At 43.0% G+C, this 13,778-nt stretch overlaps 1 protein-coding gene, 1 non-coding gene and 1 pseudogene across 2 annotated transcripts; all 3 read right to left on the bottom strand.

The window, feature by feature from the left end:
- LOC103232642 (GTP-binding nuclear protein Ran-like) overlaps positions 1–3,456 on the bottom strand; it is a 67,574-nt pseudogene extending 64,118 nt beyond the window's left edge.
- RBMX (RNA binding motif protein X-linked) lies at positions 320–12,129 on the bottom strand. Its single transcript, XM_007992828.3, has 11 exons — positions 11,940–12,129; positions 10,665–10,798; positions 10,364–10,470; positions 9,301–9,472; positions 7,584–7,736; positions 6,580–6,694; positions 6,366–6,491; positions 6,196–6,278; positions 4,352–5,561; positions 3,372–3,456; positions 320–1,546 (listed from the first exon to the last, which is right to left on the bottom strand). The coding sequence occupies exons 2-9, from the start codon at positions 10,771–10,773 to the stop codon at positions 5,341–5,343; spliced, it is 1,086 nt and encodes a 361-aa protein (XP_007991019.3). The 5' UTR covers positions 10,774–10,798; positions 11,940–12,129; the 3' UTR covers positions 320–1,546; positions 3,372–3,456; positions 4,352–5,340.
- LOC119621007 (small nucleolar RNA SNORD61) lies at positions 10,546–10,617 on the bottom strand. Its single transcript, XR_005237545.1, has one exon. It is a non-coding gene; the product is annotated as a small nucleolar RNA SNORD61 (small nucleolar RNA).
- Positions 12,130–13,778: the final 1,649 nt, after the last annotated feature.

The following is a 13,778-nucleotide window of genomic DNA, read 5'->3' as shown; positions in this document are numbered from 1 at the left end:
GGAATTAAATAAAAGCACTACAGTTGTTTCCTGGTTTATTTAGCCTCTGCTTCTTAGGTGTGTGATTGTGCTTCCACTTAACTTTTACAATGAGAATTGAAGTTATCTACATTCCGCCCGAAGCTTACTCTCAAAAAAAAAGGGAGGCCTAGTCACATGACCAGCCTCAATGACTCTGGACATTCCCATGCAAAATTGACTTAAGTGTCATCAATGCAACAGAGCTAGTGTTTGGGGGAGGTGGACATGGGAAAAACACTTAAAAACATAAACCTCTAATTTTTTAAAAGTAAAAAAAAGCCCCTTGCCACAAAAAAGATGCCATGTTAAAGTTTTATTAAGTTTCAATACAAAACATTCCAAAAAGTGAAAAGTGATCTATAATACCCAAGTTCTATGTTCAACTACCAGTTAAACAAGGAAAACATTTTCTGTATCGTTTTACAACCAGTATAAACCCAGAAGAATCAAGATCCGATTCTTTTTCCACACGTCTGCTAGGTCAGTAAACTATTTATCAAACAGGTATCTGGTCATTTTAACATACTCCTTGCTTTGAACTTAATATTCCTATTTGGTACAATCTCTATATCCTATACTATCTTAAAGATATCTAAATACCTTAAATATTTAGGATATCTCAAGAGCCAAAAGGTCCTCACAGAAGCTGTAACCCAAGTAATCTTAAGAGTATAGAAGGTTTGGGCTGAGACAACTATGGTGCAAAAACCACATAAATTTGGTCATTAACCTTGGGGTCTGTGATTAGTAGTAGGTTGTCAAATGAGAGTTAAAAATGTGGTACTATCCCCAGTTGCAAATGTTCCAAACAAGACAGTGCCATAACTACACGACCAAAAAAAAAAAAAAATCATAGAGGTTGGGTAAGTTCCTCTAACAACTCAAGTCTGTTTCCTTTGAGAGCATTATACTATTGGCTCTAGTCTCCAAACCAATAAACTAAAACTTGTTTCCAAGACTGGGAGGTAAAGTAGGCTTATAAAACAATACAGCAAAAGAAAGCCAAGTGGCCTACATGTTTCCAGTGTGCTTACCATCTTATCATGGTTACTTTCCAGATGTCAATCATAAGTTTTATTCTACAACTAAACTGTTTGTGGATAAGTCACCACCAAAAAATGTTTCACTTTCTGACAGGAACTTCACTAAATAGAGCTACCACCTATATCCATCATTTTTATAATTCAACTTAAGTTCTAAATTGAAGAGTTGTCCCCATGACTTTAGCTAAACAAAATGAAAGCCAAAGCTGTAAAATCTATGTAAAGAACCACAAGAACTTCCTGACTACCTCCACTTACCAATTTCCTTAATTACTTCCCCTTTTCCATTTGGCCAATTACCTGCTTTAAGTAACTACCACTCACTCCCTAGTTATGAGTGTTAATCAACACTGATGCCTTCCTCAGATCCACAGGAACCCCTGAAGGCAAAATCTATTGCCTGCACCAAACCAATTCTGACAGCACTGCTTATGCAACTGTAGTGACTTATTGACAATCAGCCGCCTTCTGCTTCAACAACTCTGTAAAATGAAAAACACATGGGATCCTGTTACATAGTATTTGTTTTACTGTGAAGTACTTCCCCCCAAACTATCATTTAAATGTATTTTTTGTTGTTTTAGCTAAAAATAAAATTGCTTTAAAAAGCAAGCTCTGGGCAGGCGCAGTGGCTGACGCCTGTAATCCCAACACTGGGAAGCTGAGACAGGCAGATCACTCAAGGTCAGGAGTTCGAGACCAGCCTGGCCAACACAGTGAAACCCTGTCTCTACAAAAAGTACAAAGATTAGCCGGGAACGGTGGTGCACACCCGTAGTTCCAGCTACTTGGGAATCTGAGAGGCAGGAGAATCGCTTGAACCTGGGCGGCACTGAGTTGAGATCGTGCCACAGGGAGAAGCCATCTCAAAAAAAAAAAAAAAAAAAAGCAAGCCGGATGCAGTGACTCACGCCTATAATCTCAGCACACTGGGAGACCAAGGCAGGCAGATCACCTGAGGTTAGGGGTTCAAGACCAGCCTGGCCAACAGTGAAACCCCATCTCTACTAAAAATGCAAAAAAATAGCTGGGCACAGTGGCAGGCACCTATAATCCCAGCTACCTGGAAGGCCGAGGCAGGAAAATCGCTTGAACCTAGGAAGCAGATTGCAGTGAGCTGAGATCACACCATTGCACTCTAGCCTGGGCAACAAGTGCAAAACTGCCTCAGAAAGGAAAAAAAAACAACACACAAGCTTTAAAAATCAACCACAGGTGGCCGAGCTTGGTAGCTCACGCCTGTAATCCCAGCACTTTGGGAGGTGAGGCAGGCAGATCACAAGGTCAGGAGATCGAGACCATCCTGCCTAACACGGTAAAACCGCGTCTCTACTAAAAATACAAAAAATTAGCCAGGCGTGGCAGCGTGCACCTGTAGTCCCAGCTGCTGGGGAGGCTGAGGCAGGAGAATGACGTGAACCCAGGAGGCAGAGCTTGCAGTGAGCTGAGATGGCGCCACTGCCCTCCAGCCTGGGCAACAGAGCAAGACTCCGTCTCAAAAAAAAAAATTGGTAACATTAAAATTACACACACAGTCATCATTATGTCAAAATTATGTTAAACAGGGAACTTGCAGCCACAGTTGCATCATTAACTCCACATTTAGTCAATTTGTATTGTGGCTGTGCAAATGAGCAGGCACTAACTAGTAACAATGAGAGTATATCCTTTTACAAAATGCACTGAGCAAACTTTTTTCTCTTCTTGAGATGGGGTCTTGCTCTGTCACCCAGGCTGGAGTGCAATGGCGTGATCTCGGCTCACTGCAACCTCTGCCTCCTGGGTTCAAGCAATTCTCCTGCCTCAGCCTCCCGAGTGGCTGGGATTACAGGCGAATGCCACTACTCTCCGTTTTTTTGTTTTTTTTTGTTTTTTTGTTAGTAGAGATGGGGTTTCACCATGTTTGCCAGACTGGTTTCTAACTCCTGACCTCGTGGTCTGCCCGCCTTGGCCTCCCAAAGTCCTGGGATTAAAGGCATGATCCACGGCGCCCAGCCAAGCAAACTTCTTACGTGTGTACTTCCTGTTGAGAATGCTTGCATATGAAGAGCTATTAGCAAGCTTTATGGGTTCAAAAGTAGCTAAGAATAATCGCATGAATGAGCCAGAATCATTAAAATGTAACCTCACTCTATCTTCACCATGAAATGTGCAGACATTACACATTAAAGCACTTAATTTCATCAATTCCAAGCACTATTTTTACAGATGAAATGAGGACCACAGTAACTTGCCAATGTCACAGCTAAACTAAGTGGTAGTTACACAGCATTTAAACCTTCAAAGGCCACTGCTTTCAACACTTACCTTAGCATTTGATTTCTCTTACTGCCAGCTTTATCTACTGTGAATCAATCAGCACTCCACGACCATAATGAGCATAATCATCAACCTGCAAAAGTTAAATAAATGAAAACTAGTTATCTCTCTTAAGGAAATTCTTTAAAACTTGCCTATTACTGCCCTCTTTTCCAGAGAGAAAAGGCAAGTTCAGACTTGCAGCTTAATATATTTCATGTTCTACTACTTCTCTTAAGTGGTGGAAGATTCACTGGCTCGGGATGGACTGGAATGGCTTAAATGGTTAAGTTGCATGGCTTATGGATTGTCATTCTGTTCCAATGGTGCACTGCCACGTTAAATCCATAAGTTGAACGAACAAAACTTATTTGAAGGAATAAGTGCAGTATAAGGATTTTTAGTTGGAGGTCTTCAAGTTTACTATATTCAAGAGCATCTTTTTCAACTTCATGGCTGGACCTGGGTCATGCTGCCTCAGGTTTTGCTTTTTAAAGACCACTTGCAATAGATTTTCTCCATACAGTGTAGTTTCATAGAACTAAAAACAAGTCAGGCATCCAACTAAATGTCAAGTTTGCAATGGCTTACAGGGGTAAAAAGGGGGACCCCAAACTTAAGCCATTTCCTATATTGACTAAAAGACTAATTTGAAAAAAATGTTAAAACATATGAAGCATGTTTAAAGGTCTTCATCAAAAATGGACTTTGAAAAAAATACCCCCTCCCAAGCCCCAGATCGCCATTGGTAAACAACAGCTTTATTAATAAAGCCTTTAAGTGTCACACATGCTTAAAAAAAAAAAAAAGAATCCAAGTGTTGAATTTGGAAGACTTCTAATATGCTATTGAATATTTCTTTTCTCCAAAAGTTTTTTTAATCTAGAAGGCATTTCCATTGCCTTGAGGTACAGTATGTTTCACTGTACTATGAGGAAGGTAAGTGTTCAATTTCGACTTAGACGGAAAAACTAGTTTGCTTTGCTTACCATCTTTGCTGTTTCACAGGCATTTGATGCTTTAAATCTGATGTGGAATGCTGATAGATTCACTTTTTAGAAGTCATAAGCCTTTAGGAAGTTGGAGATAACTTCATTGCTTATCTATTTTCTCCTTTGCAATCAAGCTGTTCCTTTAAAAGTGAGACACTACAGAGTTGCAAAAATTTGAAACAGTAAGAGCAAGCACCTTTGCAGCTTCATGGTTGGTTTTGGCCAAACTTTTTATTTAGTATTCTGTAGTTGTTTAACACACACTTAAATGGTCTTACTGGGGGAGGGGAAAGGGGAGGTTCTTGCAGATTCCCAAGGAAATGTGAGAAAGGCAAAATGGCCAGCATTATCCATTTGCTTTTTTGGGTTTACTGGGTGAATAGCACTTTCCTTACACAGGCATGTGATTTCAGGTTTTTCATACTGAGAACATTGAGATTTCAGTTGGAAGACACCCTGAAATCTTATAAGTAGCATACCCCAACCACCCTCTAGTAGCTAGCTTGTTTGTATAGGTAGAATGATTCATCTCTCCATTTTAGATGGCTAGATGTTTTGTGGAAGATCTTAGAATTGCTTGCCTCATTTACTGGGAAAAATCAAGATAGGAAGTGGCCTTTAGGGATACTTTTACTTGGAAAGTTGCAACACTAGTACAAGTCTTAACACATTTAACATTTGCTTGTTGAAAAGCAATGTCATAAAGTCAAATAAAATTAAACATGTTTTACTTTTTGCCTCACAAGAACATAAAAATTATGGAGGGAAACTTAACAGGGAATTTAAAAAATGTAACACAATTTTTCCTTTTAGTAGTCCTTGGGTAGTTATGACAGAATAGTTTCCACTTTTTGTTTCTTTGAACTGGGATTTTGGTCCAAAGTTTTGTTTGTTTCTAGTATCTGCTTCTGCCTCCCCCTCTATCAGATCGGCTTCCTCCACGGCCACCACCTCTTGGTGCTCCGCGGCTTGAACTGCTGTAGGAATCACGTGGAGGAGGGTACCCCCCTTTCCATAGAAGGGGGAAGCCCTCTTTCTTGTCTGCCAACCCGATCACGACCACTTGAGTAGAGATCACTTCGGCTGCTTGAGTAACTGTCTCGACTTCCACCATATCCGTCACGTGAGCTGCTGTAATCATCATAGCGACTGCTTCCACCATAAGATGGCGGGGGCCCTCGTGTAGGTGGAGCACTACGTGAGTTACCTGCAGGGTCAATGGTCAGGTAATATGGCAACACTATAAATTGTATATATACAACATTTTAAATCTGAATTTACAGAATTCTTGTATTAAAAGTTTACTTTCTCAACTGGGTGGGAGGTTTTAAACTCTGCCATTGCTGGCCATAACAGGGATTTGCTCATCTGCTGAGATATGGAAATGGATTCATTTTAATGTTTGTTTGAAAAGACTGAAGACGGTGTGTATTTCAAGAGGATATTCCAGAGAGCTTGTTATTTTATAGTAGACACTCAGCCACTTTCCAGTGATAAGTTGCAATTTTGAACTGTAGAACTTGCCTTCATATTGCAATGGTAAATATTTGATCTTGTTAATAAAATTTTTAAATTGTATTTTCACTGTTGGGGGAAAACACATAAGGCTGCCAATTTAAGCAAGCAAAATCCCCTCCAAAGCAAGCAAACAGCCTCAAAAGAAACTTAGAAAAACAAAAAAAGCCCCTCACAAAACTAGGAAAAGCCCAGCTGATAAAGTTACCCCTTTAAAAGCAAGCAAACATCCCTTTAAAAAGCAAGCACCACGCAGCCTAAAAAACTGGCTCACGAACCTAAAAACTCAAGCTGGTGATACTCAAGACCCTTAACCAGTATCTTACCATAACTCTCATATGAATCTCTGTAGGAACCTCCACTTGGATGATCTGAATAGTCACGATCACGACCATATCCATCTCTATCACTAAATTAAAGAGAAACCTTTAAGTCCCAGAGCATCAACTTTTATAGCAACTTTTCTTACATGCAAGCCACAGAAGCAGTCACTTACCTATAGCCTCTTGATGGATAGTCATCACGTGAACTGGAATGACCATAATCACGGTAAGTATAATCTCGTGGTGGTGGTGCATAATCTCTAGTATCACGAGAACTTGGGTAATCTCTGCTTGAATAGCTACAAAAACAAAAGTTTTGGTTCATGCTTTTGATAAGCTTTCCTTCAACCTTAATTATTAATTTAAAAAGCTGCAATTTTCTATTACCTGTCTTTAGTAGAATACCCATCATCTCTTGGGGACAAATAAACATCTCTACGAGAGGGCAGTGGCTCCCTTCGAGGTGGACCTCCGTAACTATCTCTTCCACGTGATACAGGAGCTTAAGGAAAATTACATCACTTTTTTTAAACACAGAGAAAGAAGTTAAAACGTGAACTTACGTTCAGGCTATGAAAACGAGACTGACTTCAAAGATGACATTACGGAGGCTAGATCATCTCATTTTTTCTAGAATTTCCCATTCACATTTTAAATTTTTTTCAGTGCTAATTCCATTTATCTAGATCACCTAGAACACATGACCAAAAGTTTTTTTTTTTTTTTTGAGATGGAGTCTCGCTCTGTCACCCAGGCTGGATGGAGTGCAGTCGTGTGATCTCAGCTCACTGCAACCTCTGCCTTCTGGGTTCAAGTGATTCTCCTGCCTCAGTCTCCAGAGTAGCTGGGATTACAGGAACCTGCCACCGTGCCCGGCTAATTTTTGTATTTTTAGTAGAAACAGAGTTTCACCATGTTGGTCAGACTAGCCTCAAACTCCGGGCCTCGTGATCCTCCCACCTCAGCCTCCCAAAGTGCCAAGATTACAGGTGTGAGCCACCGCGCCCAGACTCCATGAATAAAGGTAGGTGTGTGTGGGTGTGTGTTTTGAGACGGAGTCTCTCTGTTGCCAGGCTGGAGTGCAGTGGCATGATCTCGGTTCCCTGCAACCTCCGCCTCCCAGGTTCCAGCAATTCTCCTGCCTCAGCCTCCCAAGTAGCAGGGATTACAGGCACCCACCCTATGCCCAGCTAATTTTTGTATTTTTTTAGTAGAGACGGGGTTTCACCACGTTGGCCAGGATAGTCTCAATCTCTTGCCTTGGCCTCCCAAAATGCTAGAATTACAGGCATGAGACACCACGCCCAGCCAATTAAACTTTTAAGCATCATTCACCTCTCAATTCTTTGTGTTACTGTGTTAGCACAGATTGTCATACATGGAACATTTACCTCTCCCTCCCATTCCACTGCTACTGCGAACTGGTCCTGAAGGTGCAGATCTCTTGGGAGGAGGACCCCCACTTCTTGGTGGTGGTCCTCTTTTTACTGGGAGTGGTCCCCTGGAAGAACTCATGTTAAAATTCATGGAATATCCACCGTCATCTACATCAAGAATAGAAAAGAAAAATATTACTACTCACAAGAATCAAGAAAGATATGAGAGTTTTCTTTTTTTGATACGGAGTCTCGCTCTGTCGCCCAGGCTGGAGTGCAGTGGCTTTATCTCGGCTCACTGTAACCTCCACCTCCTGGGTTCAAGCAATTCTCCTGCCTCAGCCTCCCGAGTAGCTGGGATTACAGGTGTGCGCCACCATGCCCAGGTAATTTCTTGTTTTTTTAGCAGATACAGGATTTCACCATGCTGGCCAGGCTGGTCTCGAACTTGACCTTATGATCCTCCTGCCTCGGCCTCCCAAAGTGCTGGGATTGCAGGCGTGAACCACCAAACTCGGCCACTATAAAATTTCCTTTGCTTCATCAAGAATATTACCATTAGGCTGGGCACAATGGCTCAGGCCTGTAATCCCGGCACTTTGAGCGGCCGAGGCAGGCAGATCACCTGAGACCAGGAGTTCAAGACCAGCGTAACATGGTGAAATCCTGTCTCTACTAAAAATACAAAAATCCAGGTGTGGTGGTGCATGCCTATAATCCCAGCTACTCGGGAGGCGGAGGCAAGACAATCACTTAAACCTGGGAGGCAGAGGTTGCTGTGAGCCAAGATCGTGCCACTGCACTCCAGCCTGCACAACAAGAGCTAAACTCTGTCTCCCAAAAACAAACGAACAAACAAAAATGACCATTATTAATTTGGCTAGTCTAGTTTCACTTGTACTTGATGGAACATGCAGTGCAGTTATATAGACTGGGGAAGTAAGAACTGAAGGTAGTCTTAAACTTTTTTTTTGAGAAGGAGTCTCACTCTGTTCCCCCAGGCTGGAGTACAGTGACACAACTATCTCGGCTCACTGCAACCTCCGCCTCCTGAGTTCAAGTGATTCTTCTGCCTCAGCCTCCTGAGTAGCTGGGATTATAAGCGCCCACCACCATGCCCAGCTAACTTTAAAAAATAAAAATGGGCTGGGTGCGGTGGCTCAAGCCTGTAATCCCAGCACTTTTGGAGGCTGAGGCGGGCGGATCACGAGGTCAGGAGATCGAGACCATTCTGGCTAACACGGTGGAACCCCGTTTCTACTAAAAAATACAAAAAACTGGCCGGGCGAGGTGGCCGGCGCCTGTAGTCCCAGCTACTCAGGAGGCTGAGGCAGGAGAATGGCGTAAATCCGGGAGGTGGAGCTTGCAGTAAGCGGAGAACCCGCAACTGCACTCCAGCCTAGGCGAAAGAGCGAGACTCCGTCTCAAAAAAAATAAATAAATAAAAGAAAAATGATTTCATTTTCACGTCCAACACCTTGGCTTATCAATTTTTAAATGCCTTTCCTACAGAGTAAACTACTTGGACAAGAAGTAACACTGTCCACGGTTTAACACTATAATCTCACATGCTTCCCATGCTTTCAACTGGCAATCACTTTGATAGATGAACAAGTGTTGTCAATTTCAAAAGCTGGCACCTTTCCTCAAGGACTTAACCAAAGCATCCATTTGGTGGGAGCTTGCAGTCCCTAACTTACACACCAAACCCGAGGTCCACGCAAGTTATTACCCATGTGTCCTCCCCGTGAGGGAGGTCCCCTGGTTCCTCCACTTCCTCCTCTTCCACCTCTAAGACCTCTTGGAGGGCCTCTACTTCTTGGAGGTGGAGGCGGTCCACGTCTACCACTTTCAAATGATGGTTTGGTGGCTTGTTCCACTTTGATGGCTTTTCCATCTAATGACTAAAAAAAAAAGACATGGTTAAATCAAGATTTAAACATAATTTGCACATCTACTATGCACTAAGACACTAACGGGTCCTTCAAAATACAGTTATGGATAAGTGTTGCTCACTAATTAGTCTAAGAAAAAACACTGCAAATATAGCCAGTTAAATGGGGCTTTTCCACTTAAAATTCTTAATACTTAAAAATGATACTGATGATCTGGATTGAAACATAAGGTGAATCCACTGCATTACTGTATGGTAAAATTTAAAACAAGGCCAAGTAGGTATCAGTTTGTTATCAAAACTAAAAGCCAAGTTATCAAAATATGGCTTATGGATCTCAAGACAAAATGTATCATGTTGGCTAGGTGCAGCGGCTCACACCTGTAATCCCAGTACTTTGGGAGGCTGAGGCGGGTGGATCACCTGAAATCAGGAGTTTGAGACCAGCCTGGCCAACACCGTGAAACCCGTCTCTACCAAAAATACAAAATTATCCGGGTGTGGTCTCGCGTGCCTGTAATCCCAGCTACTCGGGAGGCTGAGGCAGAATAATCATTTAGAAGTCGGGAGGCAGAGGTTGCAGTGGGCAGATCACACCATTGCACTCCAGCCTAGGTGACAGAGGGAGACTACCAAAAAAAAAAAAAAAAGGTATCACGTAATGTCATAATTATTCTGAACTGAGAGAATGTTAACAGCGTTAAGATATAACTCACTACCAGATTTGGTTCTGCAATTACAGAATACTCTTTGGAACGAGATCACAAACAGGATGAGTCCCACACAGGTATATACTGAAAAACGACGAAAACGCAAAAGCTGCCCTAGACCAGACTTGGGCAACTATATGTTATGTTATGCACTGTTAACAGGTTATCATCCATTGTGTAGACAATCTCACCTTTCCATTCATGTCTCTGGCGGCATCCTTGGCGTCTGCTGGGCTTTCAAAGGTGACAAAAGCAAATCCTCTTGATTTGTTGGTTTCTCGGTCTTTCATCAAGAGTACTAAAAAGTAGTTTTCAGAAAAATAAAGTGTTACCCTAGTTCAAATGAAATAACCAAAGTAAATGTGTAAACAGAAAGCTCAGAACTTCTTAGAGGACAAAATACATTATCATGTCAGACAATCAATGCAATCAAATTCATCATAGCTTATATTTTAATTATCACAGCCCAGCCTGTACTGCCAGACAACTCACCTTCCACTATTCGTCCATATTTGCCAAATACGGCTTCAAGAGCTTTCTCATTTGTTTCCGTATTAAGCCCACCAATGAAGAGCTTTCCTGGGCGATCTGCTTCAACCATTTTTTTTTTTTTTTTGCCGGTGAGTCTGTTGAAAAGGAATAGTATTACCTCACTGCAAAAAGTTCCTCAAGTTTATTGGACACTTTTACTTTGGCACATTTTTCATATTTTCCACTAAAACCATTGTTCCTTAATAACTAAAGAAAAGGATAACAAGCTAAGCCTCAGTCACAGTAGGAAGCAATTTGAATTAAGTAGATTAGTAACAGTGCAATTTACATAAAACTGGTTAAAAGCGCCAGTTTAACTCTTACCACTACCCTTGATCACCCATAGCTGTTCTTAAGCAACAGCTGCTTAACATCTGAAAAACCAACTTCTGGTTCTAGTTCTGTTGCCTTTGAAAGATTCAATTACTCATCACGCCCTTCCTAACGATGGGGTTTTAAAAGACTCCCAAGGTCACAGGCCAGGCACAGGACCGTAACACCAAGCCCTCTTCCAACGTCCTCTTTTCCTATTTAGAATTTCCTACTAAATCCAAGGAGAAATGTGAAGTTTGAGCCAAGTTACGCCGCCTCTTCTTCACCGGCCCCCGCCCTACCTAAAATTCTACTATCCAGCCAAAAAGATAAAAACAAATTGTCAACCTCGTTTCCTATTAAGTAACGGAACGCGGACGCACACACTAACACTCGACACTCCATGACTGCAGCGGAACCTAATTAAAACTCGTCATTAAAAACCGCGTGTAAAAGACAAAATGGCGACACTTGGATTCAACCCAGAACCACCGACACTGGTCAGGGGACTAACTTTTACCACCAACATTGGCTGGGAACATTCAGAGGGCTTCTTCTCCGGGGCCGCCAATGAATACGTAGCCCGCAGCCCGCATGGAAGTCCACATGCCCATCATTAGCGCCAGCGCCATACCAATGCAGGTATCGCGGTGGTGCGGTCGATCCTCGCACCGCTCCAGCCTACAAAGCCTCGACCTCCGCTACCAACTCCCGCAGGCGGCAGCCAAACTTTCTCGAGAGGCATACAACCAAACGGGCCCCCTCATTTGTTTTCCCTCGACCCCTTCTGCTTTATTTAAATAGGTCGGAACCTTTGGGTTCTTAAAATGGCGCCCGCCACCCCCATCTCCAGGGAGATATAATCCCCAGTCCTAACACGGCGAGAGTGTCACGAAAAACGGACTGAGGAAAGGAGACACGTACCGGAGGGGTGACAATGGGTTCAAGCTCCAACGAGCTCGCCGACACGGGCCTCCTAGCAGCTCAGCACCAGTGGCGGCTGCCCGGTCCGAGGACCAAACCGCGAAGCCGCTAGCACTACTGCGCAACGAGGGCGAACAAAGGAGACAGCAAACTTTATACTGCCCGGGAACGAGGCTGAAGGACCCGGATGGAAACGGAGCTTAGAATTTGAAACGCAAAGGGAGGGGGGAAGTAGTTCCCAGTCTCCCCATTGGCTGCCTCCTCTGTCACTCACTCTTCTCTCCTCCCTTTTTCCCGGGCCCTCCGTGTTGGGTCGGCGGACCTTTCTAACCGTTTTCCCTACCCCCACCCGTTCTTTACAAACGCGCTTTTTTTGCTTTGCTCCAAAATGGTGCACAGGCTTCATTTAATAAACAACTGAAATTATTGAGCGCCTAGTGGGCCGGGCACGATGCAAAACTTTACTTTTACTTTTCCATTAACTCTTCTAATTGTCAAAATGTGATAAGGGAAAATACTCCTACTATACCAATTTTGCAGGAACGGAAAACAAAGAAGTTTTGGCAATATAATATATTTTCAAAACTTGTCTTTAACAAGTGTTTTTAGTGGGTGTGGGCATTTCTGATAAATACATGTAAATTTCAGATGAGTAAAAAACATACAAAACAGCATGCAGATAGTTAATTCACATAGAACAATTACTGAGCACCTTGTAAATAGTGGGCTCTGGGCTAGGCCAGGAAGATACAACCCCAGGAAAAGACAAGAGTCAGGCCTGTGGGTAAGGGTGCCGGATTTAAGAAATGAAAATACGAGGCCGGGCGCGGTGGCTCACGCCTGTAATCCCACCACTTTGTGAGGCCGAGGCCGGTGGATCACGAGGTCAGGAGATGGAGACCATCCTGGCTAACACGGTGAAACCCCGTGTCTTTTTAAAAATACAAGAAATTACCCAGGCGTGGTGGCACGCGCCTGTAGTCGCAGCTACTCGGGAGGCTGGGGCAGGAGAATCGCTTGAAACCGGGAGGCGGAGGTTGCAGTGAGCCAAGACTGCGCCACCGCACTCCAGCCTGGGCAGGCGACAGAGTGAGGCTCCGTCTCAAAGGAAAAAGAAAATGCGGGACGCTAATTTATTCTGCGAAGCTGTTAAAAATAAATAAAAATATGGAACGCGGCCGGGCGCGGTGGCTCACGCCTGTAATCCCAGCACTTTGGGAGGCCGAAGTGGGCAGGTTGCCTGAGCTCAGGGGTTTGAGACCAGCCTGTGCAACATGGTGAAACCCCGTCTCTACTAAAATAAAAATTAAAAAATTAGCCGGGCGTGGTGGCGTGTGCCTGTAGCCCCAGCTACTTGGGAGGCTGAGGCAGGAGAATTGCTTGAACCCGGGAGGTGGCGGTTGCAGTGATCCGAGATCATGCCACTGCACTCCAGCCTGGCAACAGAGCAAGACTCCGTCTAAAAAGAAAACAAAAATGTGATGCCCAGTTAAGTTTAAATTTCAGATAACAAATACTTTTTTTAGTATATTATGTCCCAAATCTCATATTTTAAAAATTCACTGTTTATCGGAAATTCAAATTTGAGCATTCTATATTTCATCTGCCCATCCTACTTGTTGGGGGGGGAAACTACAAAATTTTTTAACTTAATTTTTGTGTTAAAGAAATTGAATACAATTAACAAAAGAATGTCATGTTGTGATTAACGCCAGAGAGGAAATAAACTAGTTGCTTTGATGGACAATATTAGGGAGAACAAATTTGATTAAAACATCAGGGAAGGTCTATGTGAAAAGGTGACTTTGGAGATCAGAACTGAAGGAAGAGAAGAAACTA

Source organism: Chlorocebus sabaeus, chromosome X, assembly GCF_047675955.1.
Source record: "Chlorocebus sabaeus isolate Y175 chromosome X, mChlSab1.0.hap1, whole genome shotgun sequence".
NCBI lineage: Eukaryota > Metazoa > Chordata > Mammalia > Primates > Cercopithecidae > Chlorocebus > Chlorocebus sabaeus.
Note: the sequence above shows the minus strand (reverse complement) of the source record. Positions and strands in the feature narration are given on the sequence as shown.

What these genes read in the sequence shown, in the direction of transcription:
- RBMX (XM_007992828.3), bottom strand. Translation starts at nt 10,773, where the DNA reads ATGGTTGAAGCAGATCGCCCAGGAAAGCTCTTCATTGGTGGGCTTAAT. An exon ending in CCAGAGACATGAATGGAAAG is followed by an intron (nt 9,473 to 10,363) that starts GTGAGATTGTCT and finishes TTTTTTTTTTAG; the next exon opens with TCATTAGATGGAAAAGCCAT. An exon ending in CTCACGGGGAGGACACATGG is followed by an intron (nt 7,737 to 9,300) that starts GTAATAACTTGC and finishes TTCTTGATGTAG; the next exon opens with ATGACGGTGGATATTCCATG.